General features: G+C 40.0%; 2 protein-coding genes across 4 annotated transcripts in view; both read right to left on the bottom strand.

The window, feature by feature from the left end:
- Window positions 1–23,896, bottom strand: part of PPP2R3B (protein phosphatase 2 regulatory subunit B''beta) — a 100,697-nt gene that overhangs the window by 21,098 nt on the left and 55,703 nt on the right. For both annotated transcript variants that reach the window (XM_050919459.1, XM_050919468.1), the window contains 7 exons: window positions 18,021–18,206; window positions 16,630–16,733; window positions 15,826–15,928; window positions 14,659–14,733; window positions 4,918–5,004; window positions 4,285–4,441; window positions 1,884–1,932 (listed from right to left, as the gene is read on the bottom strand). In XM_050919459.1, the coding sequence (XP_050775416.1) occupies window positions 1,884–1,932; window positions 4,285–4,441; window positions 4,918–5,004; window positions 14,659–14,733; window positions 15,826–15,928; window positions 16,630–16,733; window positions 18,021–18,206 (761 nt within the window). The remainder of the gene's footprint in view (window positions 1–1,883; window positions 1,933–4,284; window positions 4,442–4,917; window positions 5,005–14,658; window positions 14,734–15,825; window positions 15,929–16,629; window positions 16,734–18,020; window positions 18,207–23,896) is intronic.
- Window positions 9,771–13,208, bottom strand: LOC127032414 (uncharacterized). Of its 2 annotated transcripts, none has more exons than XR_007768792.1 (2): window positions 11,383–13,208; window positions 9,771–10,435 (listed from the first exon to the last, which is right to left on the bottom strand). XR_007768792.1 is itself a non-coding variant. In XM_050919688.1 (2 exons), the coding sequence occupies exons 1-2, from the start codon at window positions 11,773–11,775 to the stop codon at window positions 10,391–10,393; spliced, it is 444 nt and encodes a 147-aa protein (XP_050775645.1). In that variant the 5' UTR covers window positions 11,776–13,208; the 3' UTR covers window positions 9,771–10,390. The 2 variants fall into 2 exon arrangements, 1 of the variants encoding a protein (XP_050775645.1); XM_050919688.1 differs by having other exon boundaries at window positions 9,771–10,441.

The raw sequence follows: 23,896 nt of genomic DNA, 5'->3' as shown, positions 1-23,896 counted from the left end.
ACAGCTGCTCCAGAATAACCACTAGCCCAGTGGCTAGGACACTCATAGGGGGATGTACGAGACCAAGATTCAAGTCCCTGCTCTGCCTGGTTCATGCAAGTGCCCTGTCAGGGTTCCCCCCTCACTTGGAACTCTGGGGTAGAGATGTGGACACCCACATGAAAGACCCCCTAAACTTTTATATTTTACCAGCTTAGGTTAAACTTTTCTAAGGCACTAATTCCTTAGTTTGATATTACTGCCACTGCCAAGTGATTTACACAAAATATTCAGGGAAGGGTCACTTGGAATCCCTATCCCCCAATATATCCCCCCAAGCCCCTTCACTCCCTTTCCTGGGGTGGCTTGAGAATAAAATACTAACCAGCTGCTTTAGCAACATGAGCACAGACCAAACCCTTTGTCTTCAGAAACTGAAATCAATCAGTTCTTAAAAGAACTTTATAAATAAAGAAAAGTAATAGAATCACACCTGCAAAATCAGGATGGACAGTAACTTTACAGGGTAATAGAAAAATGTTAAACACAGAGGATTCCCCTCTGGACTCAGCTTCACAATTACAGAACAGGAAAGAAACTACCTCTTTAGCATAGGAAAATTCACAAGCCAAAACAAAAAGTTACCTAACGCATTTCCTTGACCTACTTACAGTTTCTGTGGTTTTAGCTGAAGTATCCCAGGTATGGGTTTTGGAGATTTAGCGTACCTGCTGGCTTTTCTCTCCTTCCGGAGAGAGAACAATCCACAGAACAACAAAACAAATCCTTCCCCCCTAGATTTGAAAGTATCTTCTCTCCTCACTGGTCCTTCTGGTCAGGTGCCAACTAGATTACTTGAACTGCTTAACCCTTTACAGGTAAGGCAATCCAGTACAGCTGCCAAGCAGATATAAAGGTTGCTACCCTTCCCCCCTACACTCACGACATGCCCTAACCACCAGGCCATAGACTCAGTCTCTCTCTCCTGTTGGAGTGGTTTCACTTTGTGTAAATCAATGGTTTTCAACTTGTGGACCCTTGTGGGTCTGCAGACAATGTCTAAATTTCCAAAATAGCCCACCCCTCCATTTGCTATTTTGTAGGGGTCCACATCACTGGTATAAATAGTTACATATTCATTGGGCCAAAGAGAGCGCAAGAGAGGCAGAATCAGGCAGAGCAGGGATTTGAATCCTGGTCGTCCATATCCCAAGTGAGCACTGGACTACTGGCTATTCTACTGTGGTGTTCTCTCATTTTTAAACAAAAAAATTTAAAGGTCCAGTTTTCATTCTGAGGAGGAACTACATGTTAAAACCTCAGTTTTTCACGAAATGGAATTCTTGTTTTCTAGCCAGTCCTAGTCATCATAGCTATTCCATGAGACAGGAAATACAAATGACCATCAACAAAAATTGAAGCTCCTATACGCTGTTGTCAAATGCACAAAGTACTCACACTTAAGATAAATAAGGTTAATATAACTAAAGTTAGAGAAAAATTGTGTTACTTGTAACACTAGTAGAAAAAGCTTTCAAATGAAAATTTGAGTTAACAACTGGAGTTCATTTAAAGTTTTAAATTGGCAAATGGAAAGATAAGAGAAAGCCAGTGATCACTTTTCACTTTCTTCCCAACCCAAATTAGATCTTACAACATTGCTTTACCTTATTTACCAAAATCAAAGACCTTTGCACAGAGTACATTGTGCAGCAGGAACACAAAAATTCCTGTTGAAACAGTGGATTTAAAAATTTGGAGTGACAGTGCTGAATCCTTGAAATTAGCTTTTGATTTTCAGGGGAACTCAACTGTTCTAGGAACTTAATTTTCAATTTTTCATAAACAAGTCTGACCGTTAAATTGGATTACCTGTATTTAAAGCAGCATATAAAAAAAGTTACCTTGTTACTGCTCCTGAAAATATCCTCTCTATCATCCTGTTTGATATAGCTGTGAAAGAGAAAAAAAATATTAGAAGACATTTAAAGGTCATATTTTTGCTTTATATTGTGCTTAGCTGATTAAATATATTTATTGAAAACCACCTAATTATATAGGTATACAGAGGTATGTAAAACAAAAGATTAGCTCTCATTAATCTTTGAATCCCCATGGATTTGACACATACAGCCTCCAAAACTGGGTCCAAATGGCTTTAAATTCTGATGAAGCAAAAGTTCTAGGACAATAATTAGATTAGTATTTATTTAACAAGCATTGCCTTAACAAGTAAATCTTGCTTTCAAGGGTCTTTAAATTTTAGAAGCCCTATAATTCATCATAGAGTCAACACGGAATTAGGAATTTTAAATGTACAAAGATAATACTTAACTATCTCTGACACACAGTTTTGAGATGCATGTTTTTATTTTATCATCAATGCTGTGGTTTTACTAAAGATGAAGTGTCTTTGGTTAAATGATTGAGTCTTATTTGCATAGTTTTATGGTGCGTTCTACCAGCTTACTCTAAGTGTAATTTCTCTACCAGAATACAAAACATATTAAGGAATTAATAGGCTTTAAGAGCTGAATGTTTCACAAGATACTTCTACATTTCAAAGTTTAATATAAGAAAAGAGAACCAGAATTGCATCTGATTAACCTACCCATTGAAACCTTTCATTTCAAAAGTAAAAAATCCCCCACCAATGCTTCTGTAAAAGGCTAACTAGTCAAACCTGGTCCTGTAGTATATATATGTTTTTGCTATCACCAAACATTTCATAGATAAGGCTAGAAGGACCACTGTGATCACTGAAGTCTAACCTCCTGTATAACACCGGCTATAGGATTTCCTTGCATTAATTCCTGTTTGAACATATCTTGTAGAAAATCATAATGATGTTCTAAGGCAGTGGTTCTCAACTGGGGGTACACAGAGGTCTTCCAAGGAGTACATCAATTCATCTAGATATTTGCCCAGTTTTACAACAGGTTACATGAAAGGCACTAGCAAAGACAGTACAAACTAAAATTTCATACAGACAATGACTTGTTTCTACTGCTCTATATACTGTATGCTGAAATGTAAGTATAATATTTATATTCCAATCGATTTTATGATATGGTTAAACACAAGAAAGAATGAAATGCTTCAGCAATAGTGTGCTGTGACACTTTTCTATTTGTCTGATTTTGTAAGCAAGTAGTTTAAATGAGGTGAAACTTGGGTACACAAGACAAATCAGACTCCTGAAAGGGATACAATAGTCCGTAAAGGTTGAGAATGACTGTTATAAGGGACATCAGCAACCTATTCACTATTTATTCCCAGAACTGGGTGACACTCAGCTCGTTTGCTTTGAAGGCAAAAAGGCATGATACACCTGAAAGCTGAGATCACAAAAATTAGAGAGGGAAGAGATTTGTTAGGCTATCGTGTCAATACCCCTTCCACTTCAGTATTTTTCCTTGCAACGCGTATGAGTGCTTGGTCTAGTTTAGTTTTAGACTGACTACAACGAGGAGACAGCCACACCCTGTGGGAGACGACTGTGTCGCTGAAGATATACCTCGCTCTACCACCTGCTTTTTAAGTGTAGGGCCAAAATTTTCAAAATGTGTCCCCAAAAGTCAGGCTGTGAAGTCCATATTTAGGCACCTAAGTAAGTACCTATTTTCAAGAGTGCTGAGCACGCAGTGTCTCCTTTTGATTTCAACTGAACTTAATGAGAATGGCAGACATGCAGCAGTACTCAAGATCAAGCCTTTCAAGCTGCTTGTGCCCGTATTTCCTACTGTTCATGTTTAACAGTTGTTACTTTTCCTTTCTGTTAAGGATGAGGATGTGATCAAACTTGCTTTTGCCTTTGCTGGTTTGTTGGTTCAAATGATCATGACCAGTAGAAAAACGAGAGTGTTCTCCTCCCTAAATGAAATATTGACTAAAAAGTAGTTAGACTTGAGTAGAAGCAATCCCAGGGAAAAATATTTCCCTTCTGTAGGGCAATCAGAATGATGTCCCGGATCTTTTTCACTATGTGGGCGAGCAGGGCATATCAGATTTTGTTTGTAAGTGATCTTTCCAATCATGAGAGGAATGATTCCTTAAGATGACAGACACACAGCCTCTGACAAAGTACTTCCAGAACAGCTGCAAGATGTAAAGAGATTTAAATTAGGCTTTTGGACAAATGTGCAGGATTACTGAATACAAAACCACTGCAAACTTTGTGAATGCAGAACAGCGTGTAGCCACTAGATATTCTTAAAACTGCATATGAAGTGTGCTATAGCTTTTCAGTTACTTTTACTTCTGTTCTTAAAGTTAAACTGTTAAAAGTTGTTCCATGTGTCATACCATGATCATTATGCCGGGCTAAATCCTTTGGATCAATATAGAGGTCATGGTCTGTATCCAGCTCCCAAAATTTGCAATAGATGACATAGAAGTGCTCATAAGAGAAGTACTCTGTCAGCTGGTTAATATCAGCTTCTTCTTCCAATAATGCCACATTCTATTATCAGGAAAAAGAAAATCTCATTAAAGAACCTGCAAGATGCCTGTTGTTCACAGCAGCAACTGGAAGGATAAGTCAAAGTTCTCATATCATCAATGAGTATCACTAATCTTTAACAGTTTTCCAGTGGAATTATTTTATCTTCAAAGACCTTATGCACCATATAGCATGCTAAGAGCAGATTTTAATAAACTGAGTTGAAAGCTAAGGTGCCAGAGAAAGCTGCATAGTAAGGACAGCCAACTTACTGCTAAGTAAGAGACAAATATAGCTCTGAACAACATAGTAATCTAAATTGAAACAGTCTTGTATTAATAATTGCTCCCTTGAGAATCAATGCACTTTAGTCTTCATTGATCTGGGAAGAAGCAAGAATAAATACCATCTTTACCTTATGCCCTTTTAAGTATTTAACTTAATAAAGCTGTTAAGTGAGCAGAAGTTATATCTACCTTGCAGTTTTACATAAATACCTGCAAAAAGCTGCTTTTCCTGAGCTCATTACACGTGATTCTTCCAGACCAAGACCTATTTACTGTATAAAATATCCTTTGTATAACCTGCAAGAGACAGAGAAGTTGAAAGTCTACTTTTAACTATCTGAACTAAACATTGTATTGTTCCAAGTCTTGGTTGAGTTTAAAAATACCTGGGTACAAATGCAAACAAAAATATGAAATAAGGTTCTGCAGTCTACTGCTGTATTCACTTCCCATTGTTTATTACTATTGCTCAATTTGCAGTATTTACTCATCATTACCCTCAGAGCCTATCTTCCTTCTCTCTCCATCTGTTGAGGCCTGGGTCCATTCCTCCCCCGGCCATTGTCTTAGTGAACTCATCCTCCTATTGTTTCAGATACAACCTTTCCAGACATTATTTCCAACTCTCTCTACAGATATCGCTTAGATATCCTCCAGGTGTCTCAATATCTTCAATTCAGTGCCACAAAGTCATACTTATTTCCTCCTAATCCCTCTCCAGCTGTCTGTACTGACAACTCCAGCACCCTTCTATTCTGCCAGCATTCTTTTCATATTCAGTCTTGACAAATTCTGCTACTTCTGCATTCCCAAAATCCATCCTTTACCTCACTATTCCCATTGCTAAAACCCCCCTGGAAAACTCTTAATGTCCATGTCTTGGCTTCTCTTGCCTCAACTACTGTAACTTTATCCCTGCTCAACTTTCGCACCTCTGTCCAATTTATTCAAGAACCCCACTGCTGATATCCCCTTCCTCTCTTAACTACTCCCAACTCATTTCATATATCCCTCTCTGCGTTTCTGCCTTTTACTCTATCACATTCAAAAACCTACCCCACTACATCCACAACAGCCTCCTTTCTCATGCTTGCCAACCACCTTTTCCCTTCCAAATCCAGTCTTCAGATCTAGTACATCCAAGATACAAGTTCTACCCACAGCAAGGATTCTATTGATGTAAATTTATGTCTTAATTTTACAAATGTAAGGGTTATCAATTATGCCATCCATGTATATAGTGCTTTAAAAATAAGACAATATTTCAGCTCTCTGGGATCTTAAAAATCTAAATTAGAAAACACACAAATTGTTTATTTGCACTGTAAATTTGTGTTTAAAAATGCATAACATTTCTTGCTTCAAAGAGTTTACAATTTAAGCTAAGCAAGATAAAGACAGGACATGGAAAAGTAGGTCAGGAAAAGATTGTGGTAAGAGAATTATTTGAGAAAACGTAAGAAGGAAAAGTTGGGTCAGATACTATAAAGTACATGTATCATCCATCCACTTAATACTTTTAGCTTAAGCATAGTCTTAGAAGCCTAGCGTAAAAAGGTTCAGTCCAAAGCATGTGAGATTTTTATTTCAGACTACACTATTAAAAACATTACCTATCTGGCAATGAAACTCTTGAAGTCCCAAGTTATAAATCCATCTATTATTAAAAAAGAGGGATGTCAAAGAACCCTATGAAATAGTCCATTATACTTCCATATCAAAATGAAATTGGCTTTGAGTTATGAGTAAAGGGCATTAAGTGAGTTACTGATATTTTAATCACAAAATTTTTCATATAGTTAAAGCTGCAGCACACAGCAAGCTCTGCTGCTCTTACTTTCAACAGGAACAGCTGGTTTGAGAAGCCTAGGAAGGGGAATGGCCTATCTTACTTCTGAAACTTAATTAGTTCAGTCTTAATTGTGTGTTTAGGGAAAGCCCACTTCTGGCTTAAACTACAAAGCAATTTTTTTCTACCAAAGTTTTGCCTTAGCTTTGCAGTTTAATCCATCTGGACATCATTACCTCATCTGTTACACATCTAACTGGTCTGAAAAAACCCCAAAATTGAATGTTTGCTAGACACAACTGGACAAGTCTTAAAATTTGGGTCTCTAAAACAAACCAGAGCAGAGAATAAGTAAATAGTTTGAGACTTGTTTCATTTACTATGCTCAAGAAGTCAGTTGCTGCTGTACATTGGTATTTTTTTGATTGTGGGAAGGAAAAATTGTGCAAAATAACCATGACACTGTTGAAATTCTAGAGATATGTTTAATTCCTGTGGAAGTGGCCTATACAACTCTTGTATCAGTATAAATACTGTTTCAACAGATAAGTTTTAGGCTAATAAAGCTAATGTACCAGACCTTACTCCTAGACTGAGGGCAATTATTTTCAACTTCTGGCCAGCAGATGGGTCTGCCTCACTCTGAGGTACTGCTCAGATGGCATCTGACCCAGAAGCGGAAGCGGAAGCGGAGCAGCAATTAGATTTCAATATTTAATAGTAAATTGGTGAGGGAACCCACTAAAAACCTCTAACCTACAACTTTAATTACTTGAAGACAACATCCTCCAGACACAGCTTCCACTCAGCAGTAGGATCGCTAAAACTTCAAGAAGTTTCTTAAACAACTCCCATTCAGAATACACTTAAATACAATACTTAACTAAAAGGGAGATCAATGGATTTATTTGTTATCATTCAGATAATTACAGGGTTTAATTTCTTTAGAAATCTGTAGTGGTCAGCAAATGCTCTCTCTTCTAAACAGGGACAACAGTGTAGACAGTTTTCTTGACATTGCTTTAATTAGTGGACTGGTGTTACAGTTCCCTTTTCAGAGAGAATGTTCATAGCAGTTTGGGCTTCTTTTCTATGAGAAGCTCTTTTAGGGGCAAAAGTAAGTAGTAGACATTTCATTAGCTATCTACTGGCAAACTGCTGAGATGAATTTGTCAAATGTTATTTCAACCCAGGCCTCCCTAAGTAAATAGGTTCCTCGGCTAAAGAAAGGCTTGGAGGATAAGAGGATTTAGCTGCTGCAGCCCTCAGAAGGAACAGCAGTTTTTCCACAATTCAGACAAACCAGGCTCCAATACAGTTATCTAAGAAAAATCCCCATAGATGACATATTTCCTTCTCTCTCTCCTTGCTTCCAACATACCTTTTGAGAAATAATTCATCTAGGAATTACTATGGCCTCACTGGTAAGAGGCAAAAACTAGTATCAGCTCTTGGCAAGAAAAACCTAGCAAGCAATTACAATAAATTAACGAGAGTTGATGACACTCTAAGTCCCACAACTTTGCCACCTGTTGGAGGAGCTCTTGTGATGACATGAAGAAGGGTATGTCTACACTACTGGAATACTCCGATTTTAGAGAAATCGATTTTTGGAAACAGATTGTATAATATTGAGTGCATTCGGCCACACTAAGCACATTAATTCGGTGGTATGCGTCCATAGTAATGAGGCTAGCGTCGACTTCCAGTGCATTGCACTGTGAGTAGCTATCCCATAGTTCACGCAGTCTCCCCTGCCCATTGGAATTCTGGGTTGAGATCCCAATGCCTGATGGGGCAAAAAACATTATCACGGGTAGTTCTGGGTACATGTCGTCAGGCCCCCTCCCCGCCTCCCTCTGCGAAAGCAACGGCAGACAACTGTTTTGCGCCTTTTTTCTGGGTTACCTGTGCAGATGCCATACCATGGCAAGCACAGAGCCCGCTCAGCTCAACGCAGCAGCCATGAACATTGTAAACAATTCATACATGATCATGCAGTTTATGCTGAACCAGAACCTGCAAAACCAGGTGAGGAGGCGGTGGCAGCGCAGCGATGAGAGTGATGAGGACATGGACACAGAATTCTCTCAAACCGCGGGCTCTGGCGCTTTGGAGATCATGGTGTTAATGGGGCAGGTTCATGCCGTGGAATGCTGATTCTGGGCCCGGGAAACAAGCACAGACTGGTTGGATTGCATAGTGTTGCGGGTCTGGGACAATTCCCACTGGCTGGGAAACTTTTGTACACGTAGGGCCACTTTCATGGAACTTTGTGACTTGCTTTCCCCTGCCCTGAGCGCAAAGAAACCAAAATGAGAGCACCTCTCACAGTTGAGAAGCGAGTGGCAATAGCCCTCTGGAAGCTTGCAATGCCAGACAGCTACCAGTCAGTCGGGAATCAATTTGGAGTGGGCAAATCTACTGTGGGGGTTGCTGTGATGCAAGTAGCCAAAGCCATCACTGAGCTGCTGCTATCAAAGGTAGTGACTCTGGGACATGTACAGGTCATATTGGTAGGCTTTGCTGCAATGGGATTCCCTAATTGTGGTGGGGCGACAGACGGAACCCATATCCCTATCTTGGCTGCCCTGGTGCTCCAGTGCCAGTACATAAACCACAAGGGGTACTTTTCCATGGTGCTGCAAACACTGGTGGATGACAAGGGACGTTTCACCAACATCAACGTGGGATGGCCGGGAAGGGTTCATGACGCTTGCGTCTTCAGGAACACTAATCTGTTTAAACGGCTGCAGCAAGGGATTTACTTCCCAGACCAGAAAATAACCGTTGGGGTTGTTGAAATGCCTGTAGTTATCCTTGGGGACCCAGCCTACCCTTAATGCCATGGCTCATAAAGTCACACACAGGCAGCCTGGACAGTAGTCAGGAGCTGTTCAACTATAAGCTGAGCAAGTGCAGAATGTTGGTAGAATGTGCATTTGGACGTTTAAAGGGTTGCTGGCGCACTTTACTGACTCGCTCACACCTCAGCCAAACCAATATACCCATTGTTATTGCTGCTTGCTGTGTGCTCCACAATCTCTGTGAGAGTAAGGGGGAGACATTTATGGCAGGGTGGGAGGTTGAGGCAAATCCCCTGGCTGCTGCTAACGTGCAGCCAGACACCAGGGCAGTAAGAAGAGCACACCAGGAAGCGCTGTGCATCAGAGAATCTTTGAAAACCAGTTTCACGACTGGCCAGGCTACAGTGTGAGAGAGTTCTGTTTGTTTCTCCTTGATGAAAGCCTGCTCCCTTGATTGACTCATTCCCTGTAAGCCACCCACCCTCCCCCCTTCGATCACAGCTTGCTTTAAAAGGAAAAAAAGTCACTATCATTTAAACACCATGTATTCTTTATTAATTGATTTATAAAAATAGGGAGAGAACTGACAAGGTATCCTGGGTGGGATGTGGGAGGAGGGGATGAGGGAACGAAGGAAAAGGCCACTTCAAAACTTGTTGAATGACAGCCTTTTGCTTGGGCTGTCCACTGGGGTTGAGTGGGCGGGTGCACAGAACCTCCCCATCCATGTTCTTGGGCATCTGGGAGAGGAGGCTATGGAACATGGGGAGGGCCGTTATACATGGGCTGCAGCAGCACTCTGTCATCCTGCTGCCGTTTCTAAGCTCCACCAGATGCCGGAGCATGTCTGTTTGATCCCGCAGTAGCTGCAGTGTTGCATCCTGCCTCCTCCGATCTTCCTGCCGCCACCTCTCATCTCGAGCGTCCCTCCTGTCCTCACATTTGTCCCTTCTGTCCTCAGGCTCGTTAGCTGCTTTTCTGTATTGTGATACTGTGTCCTTCCACTCATTCAAATGAACTCTTTCACTGCAGGTTGATTGCATGATTTCAGAGAACATTCCATCTCGCATGCGTTTTTTTCACCGTCTTATCTGAAAGAGCCTTTGGGACTGAGGAGGGAGGCTTGAAAAATCTGCAGCTGTGGAAGGGAGGGAAAAAAAGGGAGAGAAGTATTTAAAGAGCTACATTTTACAGAACAATGTGTGTACTCTCACAGTGAACATATGCACATGTGATTTCGGTAGGTTGCATTTTGCATCTTAATATTGAGTGCCTAAGGCTTTGGTGTTAGAGATCACAGACGCAGGGCCAGGGAACAGAATTCAGCTTGCATGTGGCCATGGTAAGCCATTGTCTTTCGGTTTCTGCAACCTTCATAAAAGCAGCGCCCTCCTTTCCCATACCAAGCAAAGCCCGTTGAGTGCTGCACTTTTCGTGTTAATGTGCAGCAGCAGAAACTAAACTAACCTCCCCACCATCCAATTCTCTGGCATGATCACTTTACCCCTCCCCCCACCATGTGGCTAGTATCAGGGAAGATCCCTGCTAGCCAAACGCAAACAGCTCAGCGCCAATGCCCCCCCGCCCCGCTTGGCTAACTGCAGGCAAGGATTTCTTTTTCAGCCACAGGCAAACAGCCTCATAGGAACGGCCACCTCTGTCCCCTTAATTAAAATAGCTGTATTCCAACAGGTTACCATGAACGATATCACTCTCCTGAGGATAACATAGCGAGATAAAGAATGGATGTTGCTTGAATACCAGCAAACACCGCTGACATGGTTTGTCATGCAATGATACCAGATTACTTGCTACTAGCATGGTGTGGTCAAGTGTCCTACCATGGAGGACGGAATAAGGCTGCCCTGCCCAGAAACCTTCTGCAAAGGCTTTTGGAGTACCTCCAGGAGAACTTCATGGAGATGTCCCTGGAGGATTTCCGCTCCATCCCCAGACATGTTAACACACTTTTCCAGTAACTGTACTGGCCACGAATGCATCCCAAGTCCTCAGGGCAAATTAATCATTAAAAAAGTTTGCTTTTAAACCATGTGTAATATTTACAAAAGGTACACTCACCAGAGGTCCCTTCCATGGCTTCATGTCTGGGATACCGCCTTGGGAGGCTACTTCAGTCAGGCTGAGGAAAAGGTCCTGGCTGTTGGGGAGAATAGCGTGCTGTGTGCTCTCTGCAAGCTCGTCGTCGTCCTCCTCCTCCTCCTCATCTTTCCTGTCCACAAAATCCTCAGGCATGGCTGAGAGTACCCCCTCCTCAGAATCCATAGTCAGGGGTGGGGTAGTGGTGGCGCCTCCCTCCCCGAGAATTGCGTGCAGCTCAGCGTAGAAGCGGCATGTACGCGGCTCTGCACCGGACCATCCGTTTGCTTCTTTGGTTTTCTGGTAGGCTTGTCTGAGCTCCTTAACTTTCACGTGGCACTGTAGTGAGTCTCGATTGTGTCCCTTCTCCATCATGCCCTTGGAGACTTTTTTCAAATGTTTTGGGATTCCGTTTTTTGGAACGTAGTTCTGCTAGCACAGAATCCTCTCCCAATACAGCAATCAGATCCAGTACCTCCCGTACAGTCCATGCTGGAGCTCTCTTTCGATTCTCGGACTGCATGGTTACCTGTGCTGATGAGCTCTCCACGTTGGGCAAACAGGAAATGAAATTCAAAGGTTCCCGGGGCTTTTCCTGTCTACCTGACCAGTGCATCCAAGTTCAGATTGCTGTCCAGAACTGTCACAATGTTGCACTGTGGGATAGCTCCCAGAGCCAATGCCGTCGAATTGTGGCCACACTAACCCTAATCTGACATGGTAATACCGATTTCAGCGCTACTCCCCTCGTCAGGGAGGAGTACAGAAATAGATTTTAAGAGCCCTTTGTGTCGAAGTAAATGGCTTTGTTGCGTGGATGGGTGCAGGGTTAATTTGATTTAGCGCTGCTAAAAACTCGACCTAAACGCATAGTGTAGACCAGGCCGAAGAGTTCCTTGCCTCACGTGACTTGGGAGCAGATGCCTGAACCAACTCCCCATTGCACCATCCTCCAAGCTCTTCTTGCCACTCACCCACCCTGGCAGTCTTCTTGTGGGGACCTGATTGTTTTGATCAACCCCTCCCTGCTGCAGGCTTCTGGAGGGGACTGACTGACCTGCATTCCCATCTTTTTTGGCAGGCTACCCGGGGGCGGTTCTTTCCTCATGCTAGACTGCATAAGCTGGCTCAGAAGTAGAATGCTCAACCCTCAGGGCAGGCTATCCCTCTAAAGGTAACCCATTATGGACAAGAGGAACACCCACCCACCACAGCACTGAGAAAAGGCTTTCACCAGGGACCTGCCTTGAGCCCCCTACACATTAGGTGTCAACTGGGGGGGAAATCCCTTCCTCATCCCCCACACACCCCGCCCAAGGGAAAAGCTGAGCCCTCACGCCCCTCCCACTTCACCCCACTACCATGCAGATAAATCTGAGCCCTCTACACCTCATCCCCTGCTGCTCTGGGGAGCAGCACATTGTTTTGTTGAGGCATTTTGATATAGGAGGTCTGCAATGGCTACACACTTCCTCTCTCAGCAGCTTGGCCCTTATTGCTCAACCTCCAACAGCATCTCCACGCTGCCTTTCCACAGGGCTTTGTCCTGACCAGGCGCTAGAGGCTGGGGGTATGATATTAAAATTTCAGCATATTCCCCTACATCCTCCAATCCTGAGAGCTTCCTGCAGGAGAGAACAGGAGCAGCAGCAGGCACACAAGGTAGGGGGGCACCAACTGACTTTTGGAAGGAGGGGGAGGAAGAGGATAATAATAGAAGCTAACTTTTGAGAGAAAAGTAAAGTTTCATGAAGCTCCAGGCGCAACCCTTTCTAATTGGTGAAAAAGTCACTAATGTCGCTCACATGATGTCTGAGGAGATTTCTCATCAATGTGAAAAAGTCAATGTCACATGGAGCTGCGCAAATTTTGGCAGTTAAGAGAGCAGGTGGCTGTCTTGGTCTGGGAAGGCAAGAGCTAGGGAGTGGACAAACAATCACCTGCTCCAAAACTGCATAAAGACAAGAGTAACTGCAAATGGGGACAAAGTCCTCTTATTTTTGCTAAATATGCAAGAGTTTGGACTACAGTACTTCTAAAACACACTGCAAGTAAGCAGTGAGGTTCAAAAATCAGAGTAGACTAAACCCTGCAATTTAATCTCCTTAAAGAATCTCTTAATTTTTAAGCCAATCATGATTTTTGGGGTTGATCCATGATTTTTGAACTCTTGGGGCTGGCGATACTAGTATTGGTCTGTTGGCGATGTCTACTGGAGTGGGGAGGATGAACCTGAAGACCTTCAACTCTGGACTAGAGTATGAAAGGTGCAGAACCAAAGTTAATGTCTCAAAAGAAAGATTTCCAGATTAAATCTGTGCTACAAACTGTAGTTTATGTATACCAAATTAATGGCCTTAATTTAGTTCCCAGAGGGTGCTTGTTAAACCCAATCACTGGTGCTTGCTGAATTTTTTTTTTTAAAAATGGAATGCCCTTTGGAGGGATCTTAGACTCTGAAGACTGAAGGACTGAATGAGCAAAGAGTCTGAAGCAACATAATCTCTAGAGTTTGTCAAGTCCAGATCAGTAGTTGAGGGAAATTGATAGAACCGTTAACTGCTATTCATATAGCAGTTTGTGGACAGAAAGATAACTTTAGTCATAGGAGCCTAGAGCTACAGAACTGGAACTTTTCACATATACAATTTTCAATTAAGGAAAATCCTTGAACAGGGAAGGTAAAAGTAGCTAAAAAAACGGTTTAAATTCTATCAAGAGCTCTTTACAATTCCATAATATTGTGGAGAGCTTATACATTATCTACTTGATACATCTGAATGTGAAATAATGAAGAAGTCATTTTAAACTTATAGGCTTTTTTCATTACAAAGTCCAAACCAGGGTCAGTATTCTAACCAGCCATACATCAAAAACCACACCCAACTAAGCATTCAAGTTAACTAAGTAATTTGCTCTTCAGTAGAAATACATAAACATGTTCCACACAAACCATCTCCATTCAGTATTCCTCATTTCAACTGTTATTCAGTAAGCTCTTCTAACACTCTAAAGTATAGAGAAACCTTACAACTAGCAGTTGCAATGACAGATGCTCTTCCTCCTACTACTGTGTCTCCTGAAGATTTGAATATACTCAGTATCATGCACTGGAAGCCTGGAAAGTTGAGATCAGCAGAATACTTGTCTCTGGAGATAAATCCATGATTAAAAGGATGGTTTTACATATTTCAAGTGACCTATTAATTAACAGTTAAATTGTATAAACAAAGTAATTTTTCTAAATAAATCACTTACTGTAGTAATGTAACGAGAATGAAATTCAGATGCTTCTTTTAAAAATGATAGGCCAGGATGACTATTCACCAAATCCTATAAAGAGAGGGGAAGAAATGGAGTGCCAATTGGTACCTATTCTCACCCTGGGTATCAACTCATTAACACAGAATACTACCTCTAATTTCTTGAAAGAGCCATTCCAAATTTAATTGTTAAGCAAAGCAACCATTATTAAATACAACTTCATTTGCAGAGTGCCTCATGTAAACATCCCATGGTGATGTATGTTTTCAAAATAATCTGTCTTTTAAAAGCCATTTAAAGTGAGCTTTCTTAAGTGTAATAGGGAGATTTCAGAAACAATAGGCAGAAGTGTGCAAATTATATGTTCCAGACAGAAAAAACAAACTTATTTTCCTGGTGTCAATGGGACTTGATACATGTAACTAGTAAGAAACAGCATTACTGAAAAATTACAGATGCTTTTCCATTATAAATGAAGAAACTCTATAAAACCACATGTAAGTACACTACAGATAGTTGAAATCAAACATCAATTAAGAGCGACTGTAGGATGTGTAGGGTTTTTTCTTTTTAACTTCTTCCCTACATAAAAGTAGGGTATAAATATTTGTGATTGTAAAATGACTTGTAACAATTTAAACTCATTAGTAGGTCAGTTGACCACACAAGTTGCATGCACTAAATATCAGTAAACTTTTTATTTATTCTCTTTACTAAAATTACTCTATCAGTTAGGTTTCAGAGGGGTAGCTGTGTTAGTCTGTATCAGTAAATTTTTCAATCCACTTTGATTGAATTGGCCTCGTTAGCACTACAAAAAGTAACCTTCCCTCTGATATTCACCCCTTCTTGTCAACTGGTGGGCAAGAGCCACATTCACCCTAATTGAATTGGCCTCATTAACACTGAAACCCCGCCACACACACTTGGTAAGGCGACTCATCTTTTCATGTGCTGTATATTTATACCTGCTTACTGTATTTTCCACTCCATGCATCTCATGAAGTGAGCAGAAAGCTTATGCCCAAATAAATTTGTTCGTCTCTAAGGTGCCACCTTGCTTCTATCATTTAGGAAATTTAAGTTGCCCTGGTACATCTATTCTTTTGTTTAGCTTTGGAAGATACAAAGAGGTCATGATTAATTTAAATTGCTATTTACTTGTAAAAATGGAATGAAGTCTTCTTGCACCAAGTAGTTGCATCCAGGGTTCATCAGAAGATGTATGAACTTTGCCGCATCATCGTGGCAGGTCTGTAGTATTCTGAAATGCAAATATAAAATGAATTTGCATCATAATATTTTTCTACTCTATTCAGAGAGGAAAAATGCTCATACTTGCATTAGGAAGTTCTACAGCAGGACTTATGAAAAAGCTGCAGTCTATCCCAACTTATTGATGTAACGTGAGCACCTAAAGAATTAGTTACCATAATATAAAGGCAAGCATGTGGTCACAGTTTCTTCTGCCTACTAGTGATCTTACACAGCTCTAAGCATTGCACTGGCCAATAATCCCGTATCGCTTCCTCTCATACTAGACTTTAGGCATAATTTACATTAAATTATCTATGCTGTACCTGCTCCCAGCAGTGGAATAGTCAAATGAGGACAGTTTAAAATCAAGACCATAGTTCTCTCTCTGGAATTAGTGAGAATAGAAAGGGCTAGGAAGGAGAAATATCTGCCCACAACTGTTGATGTATTCCTGCAAATAGGACCACACGTCTCAAAACCTTATACAGTCGGAGCCACTAGGAACTTGTCACTAACCACAGCACATTATTTATCTTTACACAGCAAATATCAAGATTTTAAACTGTACACATTAATTTTTTTTTATCAAGTCCACTCTCTGTTGGACTATGGAAAGGGATTTTGTTTGTCTGCAGGCTGGACCACATTCGTAACTTAAAATATTATATTTAAATTAAGAAACAATACCTCAAAAAGCAACCTACTTACTTTCGCCACATTGCAACAAATTTATGAACTGAGACGCATCCTGTTCGTTCTCCTCCAGCACAAAAAAACAAGGGACCTTTCCAGTAAAATGGGCATTCACAGGCCTGGAATTAAGGTGTAGAACAAAGCAGACAGTCAGTTTACTTATTACTTATCTGAGTGTTACTCCCTCTCAAAACACTAGCATAAAATGAAACTTTGCTAGCGTAGTTGTAAGGCAGCATTATGGGAGAACAGGACAGGCACTTGTTTCGCTGCACACACTCTTATGGAACTACAGTGAATATAAGTATTTAAGGCAATTCCTGGAAGATTTGGTTTATTGACTGGTAAACTTTAACTTGACCAATAGTCTCTGCTGTACTGCACAACAAGGCAGACTTTCACAGTAAATAAAAGAAATTAAGGGGAAAAGTCATTTCCATTTATTCTTCCCATCTCCCCCAGCCCACAGCTGGGAAACATTTTTCCACTTGTGCTTCTAAAGAAATGGGAGATTCACATATGAAGACAAGCATATGTTTACTGTAAGCAATTACAGTTAGTGTATATATGTTGCAGTGTTAGCCCTAGACTACTATGCAAAGATATACGGAGTGATCAATACAGCTCCCTTGAAAACAAAAAATATTTATCATTTACATTCCTCCTTCAATATTATGAGAAAAATATTAAATTCCTCCAAGTCAATTTGCTATGTATGTTATACAGAAGCAAAACAAGTCAGTCTTTTTAGATTGATAAACACCATATTCTGACACAGCAATAAATCTAGTGAGTACTGAAGGACTAAGAAAAAACCCTTCAAAAAAACCGAAACACAAAAAACCCAAAGCCATTCTGGATTTGAAGGTTTAATAATGCAAGTCCACGATTTTTTCTTGTCTAAGATGAGAACGTTATCTAGTTTCTTTGTTTTCAGATGAGTAATGGTTTATTGTAGAGTTCTACGTAGACATATTCGGAGTGATAACTCAAAATTCTAATCTTGCACCATGTAAGTAAACCAACAGCAATGCACTTAAAACATCTGCAGTAGTACAATTGATTACTGTGAAGGCACACGGCCAAATTTTGCACTGAGACAATGCTATCCCACCAATATCTCTAGGACTGCACAATATATAACTCAAAGAGAATTTGGTTGCTTGAGTTTCTGATGTTGACATTTATGGGCTCTCCAAAACCTACTAAAGTAAATGTAAACACTCCCACTGATTTTAAATAGGCTATGGACCAGGGATCATATTAACTTAAATTTGACTGGTAATGTCTTTACTTAACTTTTTGGAATTTTATTCATATCACACAACAGATAACATAGGAAAACCATCATTTGTTTCTTCTTTGTAGGTTAGTATACTGGAATTAGATACCCAGTAAATCCTCACCTTTGCAACTTTGCCCATGTCTTCTAATCTTGCTCTCTCATTTGGAAACTGAGAGAAAGTTCTCTCTATTTTGGCAATCACTGCATCTATATTCACTTTTTCTTTTGGACATCCTCGGGGAAAATAAAACGTTGGAATGGTTTGGCTCAGTGATGGAGGCAAAGGTTCTTCTTTCTTTGTCTGAACCTAAATGGGTAAATACATTTGACATAGTGAGGTGTATTAAACTGTATGCCACACAATCCTGCTTAGAATGAAACTGAAATGCCTTTATCCTGTTTTGTATTAACTACCGTAACACATTCCTACAGAAAATCATTACATATGATGGAAATAAACTCTTTAAGAATGAAGAGTGTAAAATTCCTGGAAAACTGGCATCTAGAAAAATTCATTTTGAAAAGACTGAAATGAAGTTTGACATAAGGAAATCTATCTGGCTAAGGTAAGAACGGTGTTTCCCCTCTATCCCACCTCTAGTCTTCATCCAGCTTTAGAACCAAAATTAGGTTATCCCATTATACCATCCCCTCCATAAACTTATCAAGCTTAGTCTTGAAGCCAGCTATGTCTTTTGCCCCCACTACTGCCCTTGGAAGGCTGTTACAGAACTTCACTCCTCTGATGGTTAGAAACCTTCGTCTAAATTCAAGTCTAAACTTCCTGATAGCCAGTTTATATCCATTTGTTCTTATGTCCACATTGGTACTGAGCTTAAATAATTCCTCTCCCTCCCATGTATTTATCCCTCTGATATATTTAGAGAGAGCAATCATATCTCCCCTCAGCCTTCTTTTGGTTAGGCTAAACAAGCCAAGCTCTTTGAGTCTCCCTTCATATGACAGGTTTTACATTCCTCGGATCATTCTAGTAGCCCTTCTCTGTACCTGTTCCAGTTTGAATTCATCCCTCTTAAACATGGGAGACCAGAACTGCACACACTATTCCAGATGAGGTGCCACCAGTGCCTTGTATAACAGTATTAACACCTCCTTATCTCTACTGGAAATACCTTGCCTGATGCATCCCAAGACCACATTAGCTTTTTTCACAGCCATATCACATTGGCAGCTCAGTCATCCTGTGATCAACCAACACTCCGAAGTCGTCCTCCTCTGTTACTTCCAACTGATGCCTCTCCAGTTTATAACAATAGTTCTTGTTATTAATCCCTAAATGCATGACCATACACTTTTCACTATTAAACTTAATCCTGAACCTTTCACTGAGATATAACATGTAAAGAGGTTGAGTGAATCCCCTAGGATTTTTCTACAAATGAGCCAAACAATTCCAACTTTACACGTGCCCTGATGTTGCAGCTTCACTAAAATTCAGTGCTATCCTTTAAGTATGTCAGAATAAAAAACAGAAAAGAAAAAAGTTAACTTGAGTTTGTGGTATTTGTATGTGAAAGTTTTTTTATTTGTGTTTACTGGATTTGCACTTGTCAGTTACACGATAAAGGCTCTCGTGATGCCATACAAAAATGTAACAGTCACATCAACAGAATCACCAAATAAAAACTAACAAATATTCCAAATCACCTAAAAACCTTCCCAGGCTGAAAACACTTCAGAGTTTTTTTTTGTTTTGTTTTGTTTTTTAAAAAGACAAACATTTTTCCAATCTCCAAAGTGGTGATGCTGTTAGCACCATGAAGAGTGCAATAAACAATTTCTTTATAATTTCCCCCTAAATTTCAAGGTAACCACTACTACATCAGTGCTTGGGTTGAGCCTCTGTGATATAACTAGTCACTGAAAGCCTGTACTGTTGCCCAGGTGTAATTTGTAAAGGCAAAACGGCTTAGAACTTGAAAACTGGACAGTTACAGAGAATCCGAGTGAATATTCAACCTGGTGATATTCTAAACAAAAGGAGATCTCAACCATGTTGGAAGCTGTTTCCATCACTTCAAACTGACTCAGACATTCTATACTTTAGAGCGACACCCTTGGAATATTATTATATAGATAGCACATTTTAATCTATTGTACCAGACTGTGCCAGTAGATCTCTAGCCCTTCCCTCTCTGTGGGACTGACACAGTAGTGTGCTCTCAGTGATGTGTGTTGACCGACTATTTTTACAGAAAGACAAAGAAAAGGAAGCAAGAAAAAAAAGTTAGATTGAGTTGTGATCCAGCTATTTCATTCCTTTTCCTCCTAATCTTTGTTGTTTCCCTAGGCAGCAGCTTTCAACTGCTGACAAGACTGGCAGGTAATAAAGTTCTTCAGATCCACTGCTGTCCATTCTTTCTTCAGCTGGAATGCCAGGAAGTTCTAAATTATTGTAAACTCCTTTAGTTAAAAGTTTCAGAGCATTAGCCTAAACAGTCTTTTAGTGTAACTTTAGTATAGACATGAAACTAGGTGTTTTAAATCCAAGATAAAGAAAGTGTAAAGACTAAGTCTCAAGACTGGTTTCTTAGCAAAGAAGGAAAAGGGAATATGTAAAAAGACTTGGCGAATGGGAAGATGACCCAATAAAACAAAGCAAGAGAAGAAAATAAAATTGAAAGTTCTGCAGAGGATTGAAACAGTAGATATTCTTCAAATTTGTTCCTTCAATTATATAAAATATACTGCACATATGTTGTGATACAGCGAGATAAATGGTAACCTTTTGGTTTACACATAGCCTTTAACATCCAAAAACTTCTATCTGGAATTTAGAAAGTTAACTTTGTACAACAAAAGATAAATCCTTTCCCAGACTGTTCTTTCCGGATGGACAAATTTAACACAGCTGGCATGTCCACTTCATCACAACAGAAGCTTCCTCATCCCAAAACTGCTCAACCATACCAGCATTTAATTTCTCCAAGTTAAATACTGCTGTGGATAAACTTGACATTTTAGATTTGAGGATATTTTGGTAACAGTAAAAACAACAGCTTTTGTTATACAAGTTAAAATTATCATTAGTGTGTTATTTAAAAGAAAAATGGCACACTAAGTATGTGTTATTTCAATATGTGCTTCAATTTTGACGGTGATAGTTTACACATAACTGGTCCCTATTGTGAATATTTATATCAGAGTGATTTTGAACAGGAAGCAACAAGATGTTTAAACAAACTCAATCTGCATAGGAATTGGCATATGAAGAGTTACACAACACTGGAGAAAGACTAACCCAAACTGAAAACAAACACCTTATGAAATAGTGAGGTAAAAGGTTATGTCAAGTTAAGATCCCTTTAATGAACAGATTACAGAAGCTAATATTACCATGTACATTTGATTTTTTTATGCACTTGTTCAATTTTCAGAGAGCCTATATGAGATACAGGCTTTTCTTTTATTATTATTTTTTTTTTAAAAAGGAAATAAAGTAAATCTTCCTTTGCACTACAAAGGGACCTTCTCTATTGCTTCAAGTTGGAAGAGGAAAACAATTTAAGCCTTTGTACTCTTGTGAGCGATAATACCTGAAAATGGATTGAAAAAGAATGTATAGCAATAACATGTAGTGGAACTGAAGAAAATCCTTTTGAGTAGTTTCCAGAATCACTGGTCTGGTATTTCCCCACTTCCCCGACCAGGCAGCAACATTCTGCCTTATTACTAAATAGATTGTGGTCCTAAAAAGGCAAGTCCACCAACTTATCTTGGCTATCTTTAAGGTCTGGATCCTTTAGCCCCTTTTCAGGGAGACAGCTGTAGTCCAAGAGCATGCTGAGGTCCTAAAGGCACTGCCTGAAGAATATTTATGGTTACTCTTTGCCCCATCAAGCACAATTGGTCGGTCTCCTTTCCTTCTGGGAAAGTTGATTAAAAAGAGAGAGAGAGAGAGAGAAGTTGGTTTCGAAACAGGAAGGTGAATGTGTGTCATCTTTCAGTAATCAGAAATCTTCATTTGAAGGGTGACCAACAAATACAACTCCCTCCCCAAAGTGGTCAGTTTTCTTGGGCTCAATCTCTAGGTCTTTGAAGCAGAGAAATACCTTCATAATCTTTTTTCTTAGGCAACAGATATACAGTAGCCTCTTGGGGCTGAGGACTATGGCTGCAACAAGAGCTCAGCCCCAAACCATCCATGTCAAAGCAATTTTCAACACTTATCTTTGGAAAGCAAGGTCAGGGATGGTTTCTAGGGCATACCGAAGAGGAAACAGAATGCTAGAACAGTAACTCCCCACTGACTCCTCAGCAGCAAGTATGAAGCATTCCCCTGGCACTGAACCAGATAACCTTTGAGGTGAAGCAGCTATATCAAAGCATTATGCGCTCGTATTTCCCTTGAAGAATCCTGCCTTAACTATTCCAAAGCCTCCTTTAGCATTAAGTACAGGCACAGACCCAGGCTTCCACATCTTCCAGAAATATCCTGAAGGATGTTAGAGAAAACAAAGCCTCCTCTCCCTGTCCTTTCAGCATCAAGGAAGTAGCATGCACTAAGGCCACCCCCACCTTTTATGCAACTGAATCCCTGACTGAAGGCGTCTATGGGCTGTTTTTGGAAGTGGTCTCAAGTCTCTAGGATGGTACCAACTCAGATGATTGAAGAGACAACTCAAGCAGAAAGATCAAGCATTTACTTACAATTCCTATGAGAGCAGGAAGTAAAGGCAAAGAAGGCTGCACACTACCCTGGGAAACTATTTATTTCCATTCAGGCACTAAGACTGTTGATCCGAGATCCATAATTTGGAACAATTATGTACAACATTTAAACCCAGACATCTTGCTGGGATCTACACCTACAACACTGAACACAAGGTCAACAAAGGTCATACCAAAAATTGAGTACAGAAAAACCAAATCTATGGCTGTAACTGATGTACCAATCAAAAGCTGTAGATACAGGAGTGGTTTTTGCTTTTCTAAAGAAAAAAGGAAATAACTACAGGTTTTGACCTTCAGTTCCAACTTTCAGATGAAGGTCAGAAGGAACTGAGGAACTACTAAAGTTGCACTTTTGTATGTCCCCTGTGAATGAATGGGAGGTTCACCTGGATGTCCTCTACGATCACTGCTTTCTAGAGCGTTCAGTAGGATGTCCTAGAGCATATGTACATCTCATCAAGAGGGAGCCACACTGAAAACACTCAAAAAAAGAGCTATTTCTGTTCTAAATAAGACAACCTATTAAAATGCAACAAGGGAGATTAAGGTTAGATATTAAGAAAACTAACCTTATAGAGAAAAAGTTTAAATATATTTCAACTAACTATAAGGATAGTTAGTTACTGGACTAGGTTGCCATCCTTGGAGGATTTTAAGAAGTTAGACAAACACTTGTTAGGGATGGTCTAGGTATAGTTGGTCTTGCCTCAGCACAGGGAGGATGGATTGACTAGAGGTCCCTTCCAATCCTATATTTCTATGACTATAATTCCACACAGATGAATAAAAATCTCAAAATTACTGGCTTAATTCTAACAATTTAAATTAATGCGGGATATTTGTTCACACCTAAAAAAGTACTGCTAAGAGTCCTGCTAATGCCAAATGTAAATTTGTTTGGATTGAAAACCTGATATGACACTGTTTACTCTTGCTGCTGTGATTTTTTTCAGTTGGCGGTCAGCCTTCATTTTCTTGCTTGTGCTAAAGATCTGTTTATAAATTAAACTACCAAAAGAGACTTGTTCAGCCAAGTGAGAAACTCCAGCATACAACTTGCCAAACCACATAAAATTATGAAATATTTGGAGCTAAAAGGAGATTTAAATAAATTAGTTCATTTCAATGAATGATTTGCATGTGTTGAAGTATAACAGTATGAAGTCAATTTGACATATTAGCCTTAGCAATGAACATATGCCTGAGTTGCAGTTCGCAATTCAGAAAGCCAGTAAGTTTCCTCTAAAATGTGATCTGCTAATGATTTACAATTTTGTAATATTGCAAATAAACTTCTGGAAG

The sequence above is a fragment of the Gopherus flavomarginatus genome, chromosome 1, assembly GCF_025201925.1.
Source record: "Gopherus flavomarginatus isolate rGopFla2 chromosome 1, rGopFla2.mat.asm, whole genome shotgun sequence".
In the NCBI taxonomy this organism is placed as follows: Eukaryota; Metazoa; Chordata; order Testudines; family Testudinidae; genus Gopherus; species Gopherus flavomarginatus.
This window is presented reverse-complemented; position numbering and strand designations above follow the sequence as displayed.

Excerpts from the sequence above, each read along its gene's own strand:
- LOC127032414 (XM_050919688.1), bottom strand. The coding sequence starts at position 11,775 with ATGATGGAGAAGGGACACAATCGAGACTCACTACAGTGCCACGTGAAA. Across the intron at positions 10,442-11,382 it reads AGCCATGGAAGGGACCTCTG|CTGCAGATTTTTCAAGCCTC; the intron begins GTGAGTGTACCT and ends TCCCTTCCACAG.